General features: G+C 45.2%; 1 protein-coding gene across 14 annotated transcripts in view; it reads right to left on the bottom strand.

Annotated features, from left to right (window-relative positions):
* The window catches only part of LOC309700519 (nck-associated protein 5-like), a 188052-nt gene that overhangs the window by 86594 nt on the left and 79442 nt on the right, over window positions 1–22016 (bottom strand). For 7 of the 14 annotated variants that reach the window (XM_082524102.1, XM_082524101.1, XM_082524104.1 and 4 more), the window contains one exon: window positions 1536–1656. In XM_082524102.1, coding sequence (XP_082380228.1) covers window positions 1536–1656 — 121 coding nt within the window. Of the gene's footprint in view, window positions 1–1535; window positions 1657–4851; window positions 5261–15609; window positions 15704–22016 lie in introns of those variants that run through there. The other 7 variants (XM_082524103.1, XM_082524106.1, XM_082524110.1 and 4 more) reach the window with 5 other exon arrangements.

The raw sequence follows: 22016 nt of genomic DNA, 5'->3' as shown, positions 1-22016 counted from the left end.
CTGTGGTTGAAACAAAGATCTTTTGGGTTTGTACAAAATTTGATTTTAAAGGGAAATACCACCAATCACCAAGTGTCCATGGCCCTTTTATTCTTCAACAAACACTAACTTGATTTTGGGCTGTTTAGTCTGTCAGATCTGGCCCAAATGTATCTTAAAAAGGACGGCTGTTTTGGACCACGTCGCCCAAATATCATCACAAAAATATGATCACGCAAACTTGCAGGAAAAACTTCTTTCCCAGCAACTTTGAAAAGTCTCAGTTTCATTTGTTTTCTTTAATATTTCAATCCCAAAACTGACAACCCAAACACATACACAGTGAATGAATTTTTTGAATAGCTTAATATTGAGGTCTAACACCAAATCAGTTTCATCTACATATACATTTTCATTTCACAACACACTGGACACAACTTAAACAACTAGCCTATAAGGAACAGTGATGGTCAGGTTCATATTCCATTCATCAACAGTATGTCAACCCATCAATGCTGAACCTTTTTCAAAATCAATAATGAACCTTCTTGTTTCACACACTGGGCCATGCTTGGGGGCGACAGTTTGGAGTCAACCAGAGGTCAGAAAGTAAGCGCTGGCTGACTCCGGCGTGATTTCCTCTGACATCTGCTGACATCAACAAGTCCTAGAGGTAAAGCCGGTCTTTGTCTGTGCTCTTTTAGTGTCTATATTTACGAGCCGAAGCACAAACTTAGCTACACATCTGGTACAGCCAATAAATTCAGTATCTACTGTGCTAAAATGCCCTTGAGCAATATGCCAAACCCCTGCCCATCTCCAAGGAGGGAGCTCTGCTCAGTATCTGACCCTGTGCTCTGACCTCTACAACTCTGAAGAGGTATGAAGAAAAAATAGAGCATTCCTCCTTTGGGGATCAATAATCACACGCAGCGGTGAGGAGATCTCGGAGCGTGTCGGCCCTTGTGTGCTGTAGCTTTAGGCCTGCTGCCACACAGAATCAGAGGCGTCACTGGGGTGCAGTGAAACAGCTGGGCCTGTGGTTAAAGCGTCTGCTCAGAGGCTGCAATCAGCTGAGCCCCGCTTCATCACCCGGTTCTTCTCGCTTCCTGACCTCGCTTACAAACACACACTCTATAAATGCATTCAGACACACTTGTGGAAACGCAGACACAAACATATACGCTGCTTTGAGCGCATATGTATGCTAATGACCACCTCCAGAACTCATAAAAGAACGGCACATCAGCACTTTCTACCAGAGACACGATGCAGTGTGCAGCATTCTACGGTCACAGAGCCTGGCAGTGCATTCAAGTACCTGTAGTTTGTGCAGAAAAGGTCAAATTTATGCAACGCACTGCTTTTTCCACAAACAGGCAACTGTCACATAACACAGTATTTTTGTACTTGCTTCTATTATTGCCTACACATGCATTTCTACAGGATTACTGCCTTCAAGAGCTTCTGATGAGGTGTCGAGACACTCAGCCAACACAACAGTTTTGGCAGAGCCTGACGGTTTCTGTGTGGGTATGTACGTGGAGTGAACATACTGTGGCTTTTCTGGCTTCGTGAAGATGATAGGGCCAAGCACTTCCACTGTACTTTACCATTGTTCCTTCGCTCTTGCTCCGTGCGACTTCCCTCTGCAGGCGAGCCACAGCCAGCTTTTCCCTAAACCAAAGAAACAGGAGATGGAGGGGAGAGAGAGAGAGGGGGGAAGGAAAATAAGAATGAGTCAGTGTGTGGTCAATCAGCAGCTCAGTGTGCCAGGTCTGAGTGCTAACAAAGTGGCAAATCAAGAAGTACCCAAAAACATATTCATTCTCTACTAGTCCACTGATCATGTAAGTGCTATGCATGTGGGACTCTAGTATGTCTTAGAAAATGCAAACCATTCTTGTCCCAGAGTTTTTGATAATGCAATTTTATGAGAGGCCACCTGCATGTCTCCATTATCCACAAGGTAGCTCTTTGGCCTTGGTGCCAGCACTACATTCGTGGTTTCCAGACAGCTGGAAAGAGTCCTCAAAAGATCACAACAGAAGATAGGGAAGAGGAGGATGTTGGGTTTCCAACCAGGATCCCATTCGTTCCGTTTTCTTTGGACCTTGAACATTAATTAAATTTTTCCCTCTCTTTTTATCCTCACTTCTTTCACTGGTTAGGTTTAGGTGCTAAATACCTTAATGCATGCTCAACGCATACCTCAATAATCATCCAGGTAAGTAAATCACATGAAGTTGATTTTGAAAGTCTTTAGACTGAAAAGGTTACTTGGATGAGTGACAAAACATTTGTCCAAATGAAACGCATAAATTAAATGCATAAATTAGCATTTAGCTTCTAGCTTTTAATACAACAGTCGCTTTAAAAAAGGCAGTGAAAGAAAACAGTGGCACAGCTTACATTATTTTGACTATGTGGAACGGACTTGCAATCTCATTGCCTTTGAAATTCTTGCATTTGTTAATATTGCAAGGAGACGCATCACAGCAATCAATTTGAGTCAGACCAAAGTAGTTTGAGGCTGGTTGCCTCACACCAGACGACCTGTGAAATCACCTTGAGATCAAAGCTGGTCACCCAGACGTTGAGGCTATTACAGGCTCAACCTCTGATCAGCTGGTTGTTGCAACTGGCTGCAACCAAACAAAAATCCAATGCAGTCACCAGGCAACCACTAATAATTTTCCAAGCATACCAAAGGTGTACCTCAAGGATCAATCCCGGGACCACTTGGATTTTTTTTACACGTCAAAACTTTTAGTGAAAATGTGACCAAGTTGGATTTTATTAGCGCTTTTCAAGGCACCCAAAGCGCTTTACAATACCACTATTCATTCACACACTGGTGGAGGCAGCTACAGTTGTAGCCACAGCTGCCCTGGGGCAGACTAACAGAAGCGAGGCTGCCATATCGGCCCCTCTGGCCAACACCAGTAGGGTAAAGTGTCTTGCCCAAGGACACAACGACTAGGACAGAGAGCCCAGGGATCGAACCGGCGACCTTCCGGTTACAGATGCGATTCCCAAACCCCTGAGCCACGGTCGCGGTACATTCTGCTACAGTTAGCTATTAATACACTAAGGGACACCCAGCATGGGTACTTGTCTTTTGCCCTGTCTCCCTCTCCTCATCCCCAACCAGTCAAGGCAGATGGCTAAGTCTTGTTTTGCCTGAGGTTTCTTCCTGTTAAAAAGGAGTTTTTCCTCCCCAGTCTCTCCAGGTTGTTGTTTATAGGGGGATTCATAGTTGGGGTTTTCTCTGTATTATTGTGGAGTCTTTACCTTACAATGTAAAGCGCCTTGAGTCGACTTTTGTTGGATGAGAGATGAAACATCTTCAACATAAAGACGTCCAGCTGCCAGACAATCAATCCTGATATTCCTCCAATAGGATATCATACCTCACAAACCTGAAACCACTTAGTTATCCTTTTATTTAGAGCGATTCTTGTTTTGTTTCCATCTTTCATCTTACTTTTATCTTACAAAAACATCAACCACTGTCTTCACACCTAAGACTCACTCCCTCTATTCGTGCCTAAAGGCTGTGATGAAAATGGAAAGAGAAGCCTCCCCTCAGCTGCAAAATCAAATTTATCATCATCAGAGGACACTCAAGCTCTCTACTGGGCAAATCAAATTCCTCGACTTAGCTAATCATTTCTTGTTTACTAAGTGGTTGGTATCAGATATCCAAGATCAATATCAGCTCACTATACAAGAAACCAACACTTCTGCCCTCCATCTATCTCCAACTTCGGCAGAACCCACACACGCCTGCAAGCAAACCAGCAGACACACACATGGAAGAGGCGAGGTCGTCGGCTAACTACGCAAAACAGAGTTCGCGGTTCTATCCAGACAAAAATAGCTCAGAGGAAACAAAAAAAAGAAAAGAAAAAAAAGCTGGGCATCCTCGTGCCAGACCCTACAGCCTTACAGGCAGACACACACACACTCATAACAAACTCTTCCACACAAATACGCACAGAGCTGAACAAAGAAATTGACTGTGCACATCCAATCCATTTCCCACGTGAGGGCATTCCAGACTTTAATGGGATAAATCTTGGCACACTAGCACGGATAATAAAAAACCCTGTTTTAAAGCCCCTCCTGAGGCATCCACAACAACTGAAGCGGTGCTCCAGGACAAGCCAGACTGTGAATGTGTTTGCTGAAGGCTTGTCAGTATACAAGTGTTTCTATCCGTATTTCTGGGAAAACAACAAATGTGTAAGGGGATCAAAAAGCCTCCTTTGGCAGCGTAGCCTCTGAGTGAATCTGTTCAAGTCATTATTGTTGTAAATATAGTACTCTACATGCATTACTAGAGGCGCATGATGTGTTATCACCCACTTATTAATGTTTCTGGAGACCGGCTTGAAAGCCAGGTCTGCTAGGAGGTAAATATCAGAATCAATCAGAATCAGAATCAGAATACTTTATTGATCCCTGGGGGAAATTATTTTTTGTTACAGTGCTGATATGATAGTTGCTTTAAAAAATGCTTGAAAATAATTAACTTACTTAAAAAAGACAGTAACGAGTCAAAAAAACCAAACCTAATAAATGAATTGCATCATCTTACAAAACCTTAGGTGTGCAGCTCAGGAGGAAAGTTCCTGTCAAAGTCTTGTTCCCGACTGTTTTGTCTTCACAGCACACCTAATGTGGGGCTGTGGGACCCAATACAGAAGCTGATACACCAGACAGCCCGAGTAATCCCAATCACCTGCACATTTTTCACATTTCTTCAACAATAGCAGACATCCAAACCCCCCAAAAATAGCTCATGAGTAACAACTCCTCACCGCCTCGCAGTCTTTGACAAGACGCCGTTGTTTCTGAGCGGCTTACCTGTCGGAGGGAAAAACCCCCGGTGATTAAGAGACAGCTGACAGAGATGGATGAATCAACCGTCTGAACTGAACAGGCAAAATACAAGGTGGGCTACGTTTCTGCTCCTGGATGGCATTCCCACTGCAGTGATTCCTCTAATGGGAAAACACTGATTAAGACAAAGGTGAGCTAAACGAGCCGATTGTGAAACACGCACTGTGGCGGTGACGAATTCAGGAGGAAGTCAAGCAGAGTGCCGATGCTGTGAAGCAAGCAGGGGTGTGTGCGCGTGTGCGTTTGGGTGTGTATTCTGGACTTTTACTGCATTGGTTACTGCATTCATAAATTCCGTGTGAACGCATGCCCCACACCTGACTAAAACACTCGTGTTTACATTACACAATGTGTCTCTTCCCATTACAGCACACTGTACACCATTACACCACTTTCATTTAAAAAAAAAAAAACTCTCTGGAAGTTCTCACTGCAGATATTGTTTTGTTAAACGGGACCGGCCTGGCATTCCTCCAGTCTGTGTTATGGCTGAGCGTCACAGCGCTGTAAAGGGTTAAGTTTCAGGCCACTTATGTACAGGCATGTTCCAGGAGCAACGGAGCATGAGCCAACTGCGCCCGGCGGCAAAAATCACCGCCAAATATAGAACAATTTGACATTCTGTGTTAAACGTAATTATAGTAATTGGCACGAGCGGTAGTCAAAACAGTATTCCAGTGAAAAACGCTCACTGGCGACGTCTTGCATCCAGTTGGCGCTGGTGTGGAATTATATGATATCTGAACTGCATTCAAGCGCACATGAATGCAATCTGTAATGTACTCTGTGTGTGTTTATGCCTGTGTTTAGGCTGACATATTCCACTCTAAATTTGTCATGTGCATTTCAACCACAATGGATGCGAGATCCATCACGTCGTAAACTTTTACCAGCTGTGTAAACTGGCCCCGAAATAGTCAGACAGAGTCCAACCTGACGGCTGTTAGAGTCAGGGAGTTTATCTCAAGCCCATCTCTCGCAGAAGGCTCTAGTTTGGTATGCAAAGAGCCATGTTAACACATTAATTACGATGTTTTCATTTTTCCCTCCACATGTTCTCATGAATGTCGTCCAAACGGGTCAAAACGCAGGCACGCGGTCCCTAAACGCCTCATTTTAAAGGGTAATTCCATTTTATAACAAGCCGGGTCTTATTTTCCCAGTTATGGACGTTGTTTCGAGTGGTTATGATAACATTAACAAAGTTTTACAGGGGCTAGAAACCTGAGCAGGCAAACAATCAGCCAACAGTTTGGACAGCGATGCAGCCAAATTATCAAAACCATACTGAAAGCATGTAATCCGTCACAGTGGGAAGACACGAATAGAACAGACAAGCCAGAGCTTTCCACATAAATCAGGATAATCTGGGTTTTGTTTATAACCTGTCAGATTGTTTGTGTTTATTGCCCATAGACTGTATATAAAAGATGTATGTGGCCACAGTGACATCACCCTTTTGTTTGTGGACTTTTGGATTCTAGATCTACACCATTACAGCTGTCACCATCTTGAATTTTTGGACCTAGAAGAAAGCATGACAAGCTCACTAATGGTTAGCTTAATGCGAGCAGCCCTAATAACACATTAATGCTGCTCGCAGGTACCCCCAATATAGCTGCAGAAGATTAGCACGCTGTAATCCGGTTTATTTTAATATGGGACCCTTAGAGTGAGCCTCAAGTGGCCACTTGACGAACTGCAGTTTTACACACTTCCATGTTTGCTTAGATTTTCAGCCCTGGATATTTTGCTTCCTGCCGTCCTTTAAATGAGCTAAAAACATTTTCATTGAGGCAGAAAAGTGAATGATTCTCTTTGGACTCGAAGCCCCAACTTTATATATTTCACACTTGATGCGTTTGTCTTCTACATCCTGATCTTGTGATGAAAGCATAAGCTGACAGCTGACCGTGTGCACACATTCTACCTCCGCTGAAACCCGTGTGGGGTGTGGGCCTCCAGTTTCTCCTGCTGATTGCAATCACCTGATAGTGGTGATGACTTACTAAACAAGGGAATCCCACCAAGCACCAGTGGAGATACCCAAACCACCTGATTTGGGTATCTGATAGCCCCAGTTGCAAGTGCACTTCTCTTCAGTACACAAAATGCAACGAGAGTAAGGTGGTCATGTAGTCTGATCATGTCAAAAAGCAGTACTTTAAAGTGGATTTAATACAGTTACAATGCTTGTATTAAACATGGTCAAGTGTTCAAATATTGAGCGTAGTTTGTGAGTCACAGGCGCAGGCTTCAAACAAACTCAGTTTCAGACAGGTTTTTTTTTTCTACTCTTGGCTTCAAACGAGCAGTTAGCCCTAGCACAGTCATCACAGAAGCCCCACCCACCTGCTGTTTAATCTCTGTTTGTAAAGCGGGACCAGTCAGGATGAAGTTTTCATAAAGGAAGGAGCTGGTTTCAGACAGTGGCTTTGTGTAAGATAAATAAAGCTTATTTTGAACTATAAATCATATAATGCAGCTCTAGTAGAGTCCACTTAAAGCTTAAACAGTGATTTAACATCTAGTTTGTGATGAAAATCTTGGCTTACATGCCACGTTTGTGCACCTGCTTTGTTACATTCTTAACTCGCACTACCTGCCATCCACCCACACACCTCACAGATCACGTCTTTCCTTTTCACATGCATTTCCTTCAGCGTCAAACGCCGCCCCGTCTCTGAGATAAGACAGACAGCGCGGCGCAGAGCGAACATAACACCCGCCCCGCCGCATTCACAGCAGATCAACCCTGTTTCCTCTGCTCAGTCTCCTGAGCTCAGACGCTGTGTAAACCCTCCGTGTGCACCCGCTCTTTCTCTAGCGTCGCAGCGGCGGTGGCGTGCATGCATGCAAAGACACGACCTGTCAGGGCCGAGAGAGGATCAATCACAGCTTGAGCTGACATGTTGTGGAGCCCTGCGCTTTGAACTACATTGTGGGAGGCAGACGTTTAGCCCGTGTTTTCATCACTGTTATCACGGCTCTTCCATACAGGTGGTTTAATCCACTGTACATTGTTTGCTGCTAAGCACATAATGAAAGAGGGAGAAGCGCTGTCTCCTGTATTTTGGTTTCCTCTTTCCCTCGCGGTACTGTACACCACTATCAAGTGCGTTTAATCTGTCCTCTTAAACACCACATACTGGTTCAGCTTTTTCCCTGCAGAAGTTACTCACTTTGACATAAACACATGCATCCTGATGCATAAAAGATGCATAAATATAAACCATCTCTCTAGTATTGTCATCGAGGCTTATGGGGGAGCTAAACATTTCAATCGTTCTCAGCCACAACTGTACACAGAGTGGCCAGGAGGGATGCATAAATGTTTGGATGAGAGCAGAGCTGCCATGCATTTATGTATTAGCGTCTGCACTCCCGCTGGGTTAAGAGCCCTGATACGCACGCAATCCCCATGGCCCACATAGGGCGCCCTCTTCAGAGGGATCCTGACTCCGGACCGGTCATTCCCATCCTTAATCCTTCTACAGCTGTGTTATGTAACCTTCTCTGTACCGATCCACCCAAAAAAATCAACCCAGTCCCAAACCCTAGTGCGGGACAATAGGCTTACTGATGCGTTTGATAAGTTACAACATCCAAGCCAGCCTGACAGGAAAACAGAGTTACAACTGCCAAGAGAGTAAACTCGAGATGGGGTGTGAAATGCATTTGCACAACTCTAATTTCTCATGTTCTGCATGGATTCCCTGACATTGTCATGGAGAAAATGAACTTGAAAAAGTCCCACTTCATTATGTGTAATTAAAAAGTCCTGTACCAACAAAGGCAACGTATCATTAAAGCATCATTTCCTTAAGACTTTAATGCAGGAATTCCTTTCTGCAGTCGAACCCCAAATGCCGAGATGGCATCAAAATCAGCGTCGGTGTAAACACTTTCATCTGCACGGGCGTCTGAGGGGGTGGGGCTTGCACATCTGTGACCGTTCAATTGGTCCCAATGCATTAGGCAGGTTCAATCAATCACCACGAAGCACTGTGGTGGATGGCGAGGAGTGGCCTGACCCGCGGCGATCCCCCGTTTCCCAGCCACAGCTGGTTCCTGACCTCCTGTCGCTCGTCACGGACCCCCGTCTGCAGTGAAGGGCAGCGGAAAAACATGAGCCACATGTCAGCACCTCTCACACCCAGCCAGCCAGCCAGCCAGGCAGCCAGACAACCCGGCACAATGAGCCTTACCTCACCACCGAAGACCATCAATTATTGACGAGGTGAAATGTGATGAGGTTCTGCTGTGAGCACACAAAGAACACATGCCTTTTCAGGCTGCCATGTGGCCTAATAACGTCTTTATTTTCCAAAAAGACACGTTTCTAATCAGCAACATAGTCCTTGTTTGATGTTGTGGAGCAATAATCTGCATTAGACACTCAGAAACACTGTTAGTCTGACCAAGTATGTATGATAAATGCCTCCCTGTGATGTGAATCTGGACAACAGTGTGCTTGACAAACACTAAGAATGTGGGTCATCTCAACACCCATACATAACTTCATCATCATGACTCATACTTAGTTTTAATTTAGGAGTTGCGTACTGGACTTTGTTTGGACACGTGTGTGCTACACTGAGCAATGTAGTTAGGCGAGTTGAGATGATCACGATTAGCAAGATTAATCCAAAGTCAATAACAGGTTGAGCGCTCCGAGTTGTTTATGCTTTTCCCTCCGAGATAACATCTAGCCCTCGGTACTTCACAGGAGTCTGACAGAATACACCGGGAAGCTTTGTTTTCTTTTTTTTCCCCTCCGACTCTAAGCATTGACATAATCTTGGAGCGTGTGATTGATGGCGGCAATCTCTGTGAACTAGACTGTGTGAAAATTTTTTTGCCTTTCCCACTTAAAAGAACTTCAGGGAATTCTTCAAAACCTCAAAAAGTCATTGCTTCTTTTATCCTATTAAGTGTCTATGTAGAAAAATTGGCACATTCAGTGGATAAGTTCTTGAGTTGTGGTCTAAAATGTGGCTTTTGGAGACACTTTGACAAGCAAAATCTCATTAATTCTTCTGTGTCTCCTCAGCTTCCATCCTTAAAACAGTAGAGTCAAGTCATGTTAAACAGACCACACTCCTACCTAAAGTAATAGGAAGGGTTTCAGCTTTGATTTCAGTGGACACAAAGGACATAAAACCTGCGTTTAGATATTCATCAGGACAAACAGCTTTTACAAAAAGCCTAAAACTTTTCATATATCTCAATCAATCAATCAAAATTGTCAAAGTGATTAATGTCTCATATTGCCAGAACTCTTTCAAATGCTAAATTCCACTACAGATACGGTGAGTCAAGAAAAACTGCAAGCACTCCTAAAGAGCAGATATGCCTGCCACTACTCTGTTCAGACTGTTTGCCGAACTGGCAGATAAGTTTCCGAGTTTGGCTGTTTCTAAAGAAGGCAACTGGGTCTTTGGGGACAGGCGAGACGCTACCAAGTGCAACATTTGTAAATCACCAACAAAACTAAACAACACATATCACCGCTATCACACGCTATTTTGCCCCTCTGGCCATACGAGTGTTTAGGCATAGGAAAAAAGTGGTTGTATGAGTGTGTGCTTGAATGAACGAATCTTGTAGTTAGAAAGCACTTTGAATGCTTAAACAGAGTAAAAAAACGCTACATAAGTACCAGTCCATTCACTATCATCGTTGGTGTTGCAGAAATATGTGGAAAATGCCTTCTGTTTTCATCTCATTTCCCTCAAGATGGCGCCGAGTATGGCAGCCTCGTCGCGAGCTCCCCCAAGCAACGGCTTTCTTCTGTGTTTAATTTTACTTTTCCTTTATTTTTTCACGAGCAGCACTTGTCTCCTTGTGTACGACCGACAAACCTTACTGGACATAAAAGACGGTCTTTCTTATAACTTTCCGGAGTTCAAGTTTTGCAACACGGACGCTCCGTTTGCAGACCCCCCATTCATCTCACCTGAGACGCCTTTGTTCTCTGGCCCTGGAGGCCGCAAACGCCGACGCAGAGGGAGAAGATCTGGCGTTCTGGTTCGACTGAGACGGCGCACTTACAGACCACCGTTACCCAGTTTATTACTGGCTAATATGCAGTCTCTGGAGAACAAGCTGTGCGAGCTTCGGGCACGGATCTCATTCCAGCGAGAGATGCGGGACTGCTGCGTGATCTGCCTCACAGAAACCTGGCTATCGGACAAAGTACCGGACTCCGCAATACAACTGCCGGGGTTCTCTGTGCACCGCGCGGACAGGTCACAGGATCTTACTGGGAAAAGCAGAGGCGGTGGTGTGTGTTTCATGATCAACAACAGCTGGTGTGATTATGCGAACGTGCACCCGGTCAAATCCTTCTGCTCACCGGACCTGGAGTACCTGATGATTAAGTGCCGGCCATTCTGGCTACCGAGGGAATTTACAGCAGTGATTATTACGGCTGTTTACATTCCCCCACAAGCCGACACTGACCGTGCACTCAGGGAACTGTACAGCGCGATCAGCAGTGAGGAAACCGCACACCCAGAGGCAGCGTTTATCACAGCCGGAGACTTTAATAAGGGAAACCTGAAGAAAGTCTCACCAAAACTCCATCAACACATCCTTTTCAACACACGTGGAAACCGGCTACTCGACCACTGTTACACCTCTTTCCGGGATGCGTACAAAGCCCTCCCCCGCGCCCCATTCGGCCAATCAGATCACTGCTCCATCCTGCTCCTGCCCGCCTACAGGCAGAAGCTGAAACAGGAAGCTCCAACCCGGAGGGCGGTGCACTGTTGGACGGACCAATCGGAGTCTGCGCTGCGGGACTGTTTTGATCACGCGGACTGGGAAATGTTTCACGTGGCCGCCAGAGACATTGATGAATACACAGACTCAGTCTGCGGATTTATCAGGAAATGCGTGGAAGATGTCGTCCCATCCAGAACAGTCAAATCCTTCCCAAATCAAAAACCCTGGATTAACGGAGATGTTCGCGCGGCACTGGCGGCACGGAACACCGCCTTTGCCTCCGCGAACACATCGGACTACAAACACGCACATTACCAACTCCGGAAGACGATCAAAGCAGCCAAACGTGAGTACAGGGACAGGGTGGAGCAACAGTTTGACAACCCTCGGAGTATGTGGCAGGGACTAAACACGATCACAGACTTTAGAGGGAAAACCAGCACACCGCAGACCACGGCCTCTCTGTGTGAGGATCTAAACGTATTCTACGCTAGATTCGACGCAGCGAACACCATGAGACCGGACGTCAGTGCACACACTGTGTCTGAGGAGGATGTGCGGAAGTGCTTCAGGAAGGTGAACGCACGCAAAGCTACTGGTCCGGACGGGATTCCCGGCCGCGTCCTCAGGTCATGCGCGGCTCAGCTGGCTGGAGTGTTCACACACATCTTCAACCTTTCCCTCTCTCTGTCTGTAGTCCCAGCCTGCTTCAAAATGGCCACCATCGTCCCTGTACCCAAATCCTCCACCATCTCCTCATTGAACGACTGGCGACCTGTAGCCCTGACCCCCATCGTAAGCAAATGCTTCGAGAAGCTGGTCAGGGACTTCATCTGCTCTGCACTACCCGACTCACTGGACCCTCTACAGTTTGCATACCGCCACAACAGGTCCACTGATGATGCCATAGCCCTGACACTACACACTGCCCTGTCACACCTGGAGAAGAGAGACACGTATGTGAGGATGCTGTTTGTAGATTACAGCTCAGCATTCAATACCATCGTTCCCTCGAAGCTGGACAGGAAACTGCAGGATCTAGGACTGAGCAGCTCCCTCTGCAGCTGGATCCTGTCTGACAGACGCCAGGTGGTCAGACTGGGCAGCATCACCTCATCCCCCATCACACTGAACACTGGTGCTCCACAGGGGTGTGTACTGAGCCCTCTCCTGTACTCACTCTACACCTACGACTGCACAGCCACTAACAGCTCCAACATCATTGTGAAGTTTGCGGACGACACTACAGTGGTGGGTCTTATCACCAACGGTGATGAGACAGCTTACAGGGAGGAGGTCAGCGCCCTGACCCACTGGTGTCAAGACAACCATCTCACCCTCAACGTCGCAAAGACAAAGGAGTTGATAGTGGACTTCCGGAGGTGCAGAGAAGTACACACCCCCATCACCATCAACGGCGCTGCTGTGGAGAGAGTGAGCAGCTTCCGGTTCCTTGGTGTACATCTGGCTGAGGATCTTACGTGGTCAGTACACACAAACAAAACAGTGAAGAAGGCGCAGCAGCGCCTCTTCTTTCTCAGGAGACTGAAAAGATTCGGCATGAGCCCCCGCATCCTCAGGACCTTCTATCACTGTGCCATTGAGAGCATCCTCACTGGATGCATCACCACCTGGTATGGCAACAGCACCGCCTACAACTGCAAAGCTCTCCAGCGAGTAGTGCGGTGCTCTGAACGGATAATTGGAGGTGAGCTTCCCTCCCTCCAAGACATCTACAGGAAGCGCTGCCTGAGGAAAGCGGGGAGGATCATCAAGGACTCCAGTCACCCCAGCCATAAACTGTTCAGACTGCTTCCATCAGGAAGGAGGTTCTGCAGCATCCGGTCCCGAACCAGCAGACTGAGAGACAGCTTCTTCCACCAGGCCATCAGACTGCTGAACACGTCATAGACACCTCAGCTTCACTACTGGAACTTCAACATTATGCACTCCACACTGTATATAAATGCCACTTGTTTTGCACATATTCAACTCTGTATATTTTATATATTTTATTATTATTATTATTTTATTTTTTTTTTTTTTTTACTATTTAATTTGTAAAAATGTGTATACACACACACACACACACACACACACACGTAGGAAAATATTTAGTATACACATCCAGAAATGCATACACTATTATATATTGTACATATATTTATTAGTTTCAGGTTGGCCATTCTTGTATTTTGCTCGTTTGTGTTGTTGTGTTTGCACATCTCTGTTGTTTGTGGGGCTCGCACACAAGAATTTCACTCGCATGTGCTGTGCCAGTGTGCCTGCACATGTGATGTGACAATAAAAGTGATTTGATTTGATTTGATCTGATTACATTTGTGCCAAATTTGATGGTGTTTTTAGGGTGTTTAAGACATACAGTATCACAAATATGTATGGGGTGGAATAGCTTAATGCCTCTGGCAACAGCTGCCACCTGAAGAGGCATGAAACTCTTCAAAGAATTCTGCAAAAATCTTCAAAATCAGAGTGAAGACGCTGATTTAAATGCACTGTTTAGTGGGCCAGAACTTCTCCAAAACTTATGAAGTAACAAAGATCAGACATAAGGAATCCTCTGAGAGAAATGCATTTGCCAAGCGTGGATTACCCCTGCTTGGCTGTCTGTCTGTCTACCTAAATGTTTTCTTATTCTGCGAGCAGGGCCTGACCTCAATTGTTTCCAAGCCACAGATGCATTCCTGCCCAGACGAAACGAAACATTGCGGATGAGCAGATGTGCTTTAAAAATGGCTGCAGCACCCGCCCGCCTGCCTTTCTTGTCTGTCGGGAGGGTTTACTCACCAGCGTGGCTCATGAAGAATGAGGATGGGGCTAGACATGATCACACGGAGGGGCAATCTTAAGCACATGGCTGAGCACACATGTACAAACACACTTGCAAAGATATGCAAAGACATGCACACACACACATTTACAGACAACTTTGAATCTTTCATGTGCAATTCATAAATGAGAGATGACTCCAAACTGGAAAGGTGCTGTTGCTGTACCTTAGCAAACACAGTTGAGGGGATATGTGGAAATGGGGCAAGAGAAGGAAAACAGAGCTTATCAAAAAGAATTCCCAGCCACATACTCACACTCCAACAGGTTGTAATCTTGTGTTTGCTTAAAATTTTCCCCAGTGATGGCTGTCTAACTTATGTCGCACCCTCTGACACATAATTGAGTTTAAGTGAGGCACATTTCACAAAAGACTGCAATTACCTCATGATATAGGAGTTCTCCTGTTTTTTGTGAAATGGATTCGGACAAGATAAACAAAACCAGTTTTTTATTTTTTCGTCCCTGAGAAATTATTATACTTCTCCAGAGATGAACACAAAACATCTCTGCAGATCTATACAGGCTCTGTACGCTTGAGATGAAGCCCAACTGTGTCTAAAGGCCAAGAATGTCTCAGCGTGTGCCAAGACGCCACGCTTAAAGGCAGCAATAAAAGCCTGCTATCATAGACAGAAGCAGGATGAAATGAATTGAAAAATTGGCGATGTGGTGAAGAGTGACGACAATCAAGAGACTAAGTTGGCTATTTTACTTCCTCACCTGACCGAAGTGGTATGAAATGGGTGGGTTTGTGTTGGAAAGCTACAGAAATATTTGTGACACTAAGAGGGCGACGTGTGGGAGGATTTTAGGCGCTGTTTGATCTTCTAATAAGTGTTCCTTTTGAGGCATGCTGATGTCTTTGTCTGGGTATTTACAGGTGACCTGGGTGGAAAATGAGATGATGCTGAGCAATCTGCTATGAAGCTGAACCTGATCGGTTACTGTGATAGTCTTTCCATCAACATCGAGTTTTTACAAGACTCTCAAATGTTTTTCCATCCTTTTAGACATGTAGGTATGTGTACTGCTGATGCCTTCATCGGTCTGATAAAGTGACACTGTCATTCAGACATAGGTCCTATTACGTAAATTGTTCTTTAAATACTTTAAGACATCTTTAAGACTACAAACATATACCTTGTATTCATTAAACGTTCATAGGATGAGAAAAGGTGATCTGGGTGACTGTAACAACTGGCGGGGCATCACGTTGCTGTCGGTACCCGGGAAAGTGTTTTGCCTCGCTCTTTTGAATCGGCTACAACACGCAGTGAACGAACGATTGCGAGAAAAGCAGGCTGGGTTTCGGGGGGCCGGTCATGCGTCGAGGAAATCTTCACCCTCCGCATGATCATTGAACAAACATTGGAATACCAAAGGAAGATTTCTAGTAATTTCATTGCCTTCGAGAAGGCTTTTGACAGCGTCCACCGGCTGACTCTATGGGCTATCCTACGCCACTATGGAGTCCCTCAGCAGTTTTTAGATGCCTTTCGTTGTCTCTACTCCAACTCCCGTTGCTGCGTCCGGACGGATGACGGCTGCACAGATTTCTTCAAGATCAATACTGGCGTCCGACAAGGATGCGTGCTATCCCCTTTCCTCTTCCTGTTGGTAATTGACTTCATCATGTGACGATCAGTTGACCAAGCTGGCATTGGTGTGCCCTGGCACGAAGCGCGTAATCTCACTGACTTGGACTTCGCAGATGACATCGCCCTGCTGGGCTCGACTCAGGAAGACCTCCAAAAGTTGACCGCGGCCCTGCAGAGGGAGGCGACGAAAGTTGGATTAAGAATCAGCGTCAAAAAAACCAAGGTACTCCGAGTTGGCTATGCACGTGCCCGCATTCCTGTCATGATCAACCAACAACGTGCTGAAGAGGTGGAGAATTTTACATATCTTGGCAGCATCATCTCGAATGATGGGGTCTCTGATCGGGATGTCGACGCCAGAGTAGGGAAGGCAGTTGGTGTCCTGCGACGTCTCCAACCTATTTGGAACTCGACCTCCCTGAATGTAAGGGTCAAGATCAGACTACTGAACTCTATCGTCTTCCCTACTGCACTTTATGCTAGTGAAACCTGGCGCTCAACAAGTGCAATTATTCAACACCTGAACGTGCTTCAACAACGTGGCCTGCGGCGAATCCTGAGAATTTCCTACCGGGACCGAATAACAAATGAGGAGGTCCTACGAAGAGCAGGCACCCGCCCATTAGCCGATGTTGTTGCAGAAAGGCGCTTCCGCTTTGCGGGCCATATTTTACGCCTACCCCCTCATCGCCCAGCTAAGATTGCCATGACATGGCGTCCACGCACTGGCAAGCTAAAGCAAGGCCGACCAAAGACCACATGGCGTCGAACATTCATGGACGATCTGAGAACTGTCGACATTGCCTGGGACGAAGCTGAAGCAGTTGCTGCTGACCGACATCGATGGAGATCACTAGCTGCCCGATGCGCCGCCTGGCGTAGGAGGAACTAAGTCTAAGTAAGTCATAGGATGAGATGCCATCATATTAACAGAAAGGAACAACTTGTTTCATTGCTGGAAAGTTTTCACTTCCAGTCAGTTTTCACTCAAATTATTGAAGTCAAAAGTCTCAAAATCCTCCTCCAATGAGCCATTTCAGCTTTCAAAAGCTGATTGAAGTTTCTGGTTCATAGAACTAACTTACTCCCCTTATCACGTTCATGGCAAGGTGCCTAAAGTGCTCCTTTAGACATGATAGAGACATGTTTGGAATGAGATAGTAATAGAAAGGAGTCTGAAAAGGACATTATTTTGGCAGATACAGAAGCTTGTTCAAACATCTGCTTATTTGATCACGTTAGATGCCAAAAAATATCTCCGTGAACCCTTCGTTTGTTCTCAAATTATTGTAAGAAAGTCTTAAAAAAGCAATTATGATCTAGGCCAAACTACATGCAACATATACATACGTGGTTGGAGCGTAACGGGGTGACAACAGGGAACCGCACCTCTCACTCCATGACAGCTGAGGTAGGCTCCCCTGTGACCTATGAACTGGATGTTAAGAAAATGGATGGATGGAAAGTAGATCTCACAGTAGCAGGTAGCCATAGTTTTGCACATGGCTACTGTGAGATGTACTTTGTTGAAAGTGACAAGTAAAGGTCACTAGAACTCAGTAGTATTACATCTTCAATTGAAAAGTGAGCATGGTGCACATTTAGGCACAAAGCAACATTTTCAGAAGACTTCAGATTAATATAATCATTAAGGATGTTTTTCTGAAAGACGCACGAACATGTTCAAATTACCATCAGAAGGTTTTAATAACACCACTCCAGTGAGCCTTTCCACACAGGCTTCTCAGCTTTAAAAGTCCAGTAACCCTGAACAGTGCATTACTGCCAGAAGATGCAAATGCTAATGTAGCACTTTTTGCATGTTCAGTGCTATAAATGCATCCACATACATATAACCAAGTCACACATTTCATCCATTGTTCTGTATTTCACACCCCGGCTAGCCTGCATTGAGGTAATTGGGGAACAGAGACTCATGTGTACTACTGTACTACAATGCTAGAAGGTTCTGCTGACTCATGGAGACCATGCAGAGGCTACAGGGTATTTTACAACAGCTGTCAACACAACACTAGCCCTTTACAGAAGCGGACAAACGGCCACTGCATATACAATAAAGACAAAGGTGCTGCAAACAAGACGCATTTGAGCCAAGGGTCAGCCATCTCTACTGCAATCCACCTCTGCAGGCACACATATGTGTCCTCAGTGTTCCTGGGCAGTTCATAACTCAGACGCCCTCTACAGGAAAGGGCAGAGCAGGCTGTACCTGCTGCGGAGACTCAGGTCGTTTGGAGTGGAGGGCCCCCTCCTGAAGAAATTCTATGACTCTGTTGTGGCTTCTGCTATCTTTTATGGCGTGGTCTGCTGAGGCGGCAGCATCTCTGCTGGGGACAGGAAGAGACTGAACAGGGTGATCCGAAGGGCCAGCTCTGTTCTAGGATGCCCTCTGGACCCAGTGGAGGTGGTGAGTGACAGGAGAACGGCGGCTAAGCTGTCATCCCTGATGGACAACATCTCCCACCCCATGCAGCAGACTGTGACAGCACTGAGCAGCTCCTTCAGTGGGAGACTGCGGCACCCACGGTGTGGGACGGAGAGATTTCGCAGGTCTTTCCTCCCCACTGCTGTCAGACTCCATAATAAAGACTTTAACTGATCAAGCACACACATCCATACATATGCAATAATACTAAGTGCAATAATCCTTTCTGTCATCGTTGTATTTTTACTCAGTTGTATATAGTATTTGTATTTGTATTCTATTTTTATCTTATTGTATATTTATTTTATTTTATTCTACTGTATATAGTATTTTATTTTATTCTATTCTGTACAGTTGTGTACTGTATTTATTCTTATTGTATTCTAATTTTTGCCTCATAACTTTTGCACTGTCCACTTCCTGCTGTGACAAAACAAATTTCCCACGTGTGGGACTAATAAAGGTTATCTTATCTTATCTTATCTTATCTTATCTTATCTTATCTTATCTTATCTGTTGCAAAAGCCATGGCATTAATATAACTATTCTCCATGTGTGATGCAGGCAGTTTTTCATGCGTTTAGTTGCATCGCTTTACTTAGAGTCACTTTGCACTGTAGCTTCCATCTTTAAGTATGTCTGGTCCCAGTAATTCTCTTTTACGTGTTCACAAAATTGCCATAGCGCTCCTGTTCTTGCCCTCTGGCATGTTGGTAACCAAGCAGTTAAAAGCATCTGCACGCTGCCGTAATTCACTCTAAGTAAAGACTGTCACCAAATGGCTAAAATACAACAAGAGAAGTGTTTGGAAAAGAGTTTTACAGCTTCAAAAGGTGAGCTTCTCCAGCAGCCTCTCTCCATTTCCTTTCCAGCTGCGCCAACACCTTCAGCCTCTGGACACGGTCCCGCATGTTTCTCTCACTATTATCCGACGATTTACAGCCAAGATAGAGGGGAGCTGAAGTTTGTTGACATTCCCCGCCCCCGTGCAACCTCAAATACGACACTGACCCCCTTTTCCAACCTCATAAACGGCTCACTCCGTTGAAAGCGTCACCGTGACGAGGAGAGAAATATGAAACAAGTGGGAGCGCTGGCAAATCAGGCTTAGACCGCTTTGAGCGAGAAAACTTGTGAGGTGCGTGCACGCACTGTGAAAGTGTGTCAGCCTGTGTAAAGTAAACAAGGACAACACCATATTATCTTGTAAACTGTTGGCATGCAGTGCTATGACCTAAAAAACAAATCCAATTTGGGGATTTGCTCCCCCCCCTTCCAACACTAAGACTTATCAATAAAAGCCCTTACAAAGGAAAAAATTTGCAAGCCAAGAAGCTTTCTGTACAGAGGCAATATTTTAAGCCAGTTTTGACTGGAAAACAGGCAGTTTAAATGCAAAAAAAAAACCCCAACCCAGAAGTTTTCGCACCTTTTTGAACTCAAATGGAGCAAGTTCATCTGTTTAGAAACCACAAAAATGCTCCAGCTCTAATGACATCACTTAACAGTCAGCGAGGGTGTCTGGGCAATGCTTTGTCTCCAGGCAAAACAGTCAGCTCATGCAATAGACCATTGATAGCTAGCAAATAAAAGCCTTTTATTGGTTATAAATTGTGTCAGACCATTAAACTTTATATTTTTCCCGAGTGACATTGCTCTAACTTGAGCCAACGGGGAGACAGAGGAGGATAGAAAAAGAAAAAAAGACATCTGATAATCCAATTGTTCTGCATTTCCAACTTGTTAACATCCAAAGCATGAGACTTCAGTTGGAATTAAATGTGTTGTGGCTGCATGCATCCAAAAAAAATAGCTGCGTTGCAAAATGTCAGGATTCTTTACCAAGCTTTTTTTTTTTTTTCAGATGATGTATTGGTAAAAACAGGTTTGTATTAGCCTGACGGAGCTCTGCATACTGTTTTTAGGGATCCTATGTGCAGTTTGAGGGGGATAGGGGGGGAGGAATGCATTCAAAGCAGCCTTAATTGAGCTGGATGGCCTGCAGTCACAGAAGCAGAGTGTCTCAACAAGACTCAAGCGGGCGAGATCCTGAAATGTGCCTCACACGTATACATCATTAAACTGGCTTACGGCTCCACGGTGCCGATCAGCGCTGCAAAGACTCTGGGAATTATATGGGAAAGTTTGTCTGGAAGGAGCCCTCAACCCCCTCCCTCCTTCAAAATGAAAGTCCTCTGGCTGTCAATGAAGGGGAAGTGCTCCCATGCTGAGGCCCACTGGGCCAGCCATTGAACAGAGGGACATTCCTCAGTAATTCTGTTTGACCTGAGCCCAGAGTGGTAGCTGAGGGTCACCGAATACAGAGCGCCACATACGGGGAGGAGACCAAAGGGGAGGAGGAAAAGTTGGGGAAATCGGATGCACAGGAGTGAGAGTGAGGCAGACTGGTGGAAAGAAAATACAGTCGTCTTTTCCCAGCCTTTGTTTGACAAGTAAACACTCAGGTTATGTCATCTGTCAAGACTGTCCTCCAACAGCAATCCCGTAGGCTGTTTCATAAGCTGTCAACGTGACCTGAAAATGTGTTCAAGATGCAAACAACCTCTGGTGGTGCTGCGAAGAAGTGCCAGGTCAAAGTGGTCAAAAGTGCTTGGTATGAAAGCTGCTGGACTTCTTTGAGGTTCTTGAAGATTTTGAGGAATCCAGATATTTGACCTGCAGCTGAAGGCTGTTGTAGTAGATGCATCAAGTTCAGATAAGCAACAAATACTTTATTTTAACCCAAACCATCATTTTCTTCTATGAATAACCTATAATAGCCTCTGAAAACACCCCAAACTGAAAAATGGGCCCACACAGGACTCAAGACTCAGTTTCCTGGTTAAAAGTTGTCTGTTTTTGGCATCTGTGGTACACTCTGTTGATCTGTTTACAGAAATCAAATAAATTCTGCCCACATGTGAAGCTGTAAAGGTGCATCAGTCCTTTTCAATCTGCTAGCAAAAACTGGAAAACAGCCCAAAATCTGCAGTGTGGTGGGACTACTGCTGCACTACAAACAGGGCAAAGAAACCATAGATTTTTTTCGCAGCTAACTATGCAAATAATCCTCAAATATAGCAAACTCTAACACGCTTGTCCAGCATATTGTAGGGTTGACTGTTTTCCCCTTCAGTGGGGATGGTTGTCACGTTCCAGGAAGGCTTATGTGGGTCGTTTAGGCTCAGCATCCAGCATCCAAACCACTGCAGCACTCACTGTTTACTCCAACCAACGAACTTATGGCAAAACTTCCACCAGCACGTGATGAACTCCTTTTGACCGTTAAATCAAAGCTGGCTAAATGTAGGACACACGATGCAGTAATGAAGTAAGTGTGTCATAAAAGAGTGTGGCACCGGGGGCAAACGGGGGGCGGATGATAATAATGGTTGCACTGTGGCATGGCTGGGATGGAGAGAATTACAGTTTTAATTCTATAAAATCAAATCCCTCCACTTGGCAATCCTCTTATCCAGTAATCCCCAGGTAGGTTTCAGAGA

The sequence above is a fragment of the Aulonocara stuartgranti genome (genome assembly GCF_965226115.1).
Source record: "Aulonocara stuartgranti genome assembly, chromosome: 23".
In the NCBI taxonomy this organism is placed as follows: Eukaryota; Metazoa; Chordata; class Actinopteri; order Cichliformes; family Cichlidae; genus Aulonocara; species Aulonocara stuartgranti.
This window is presented reverse-complemented; position numbering and strand designations above follow the sequence as displayed.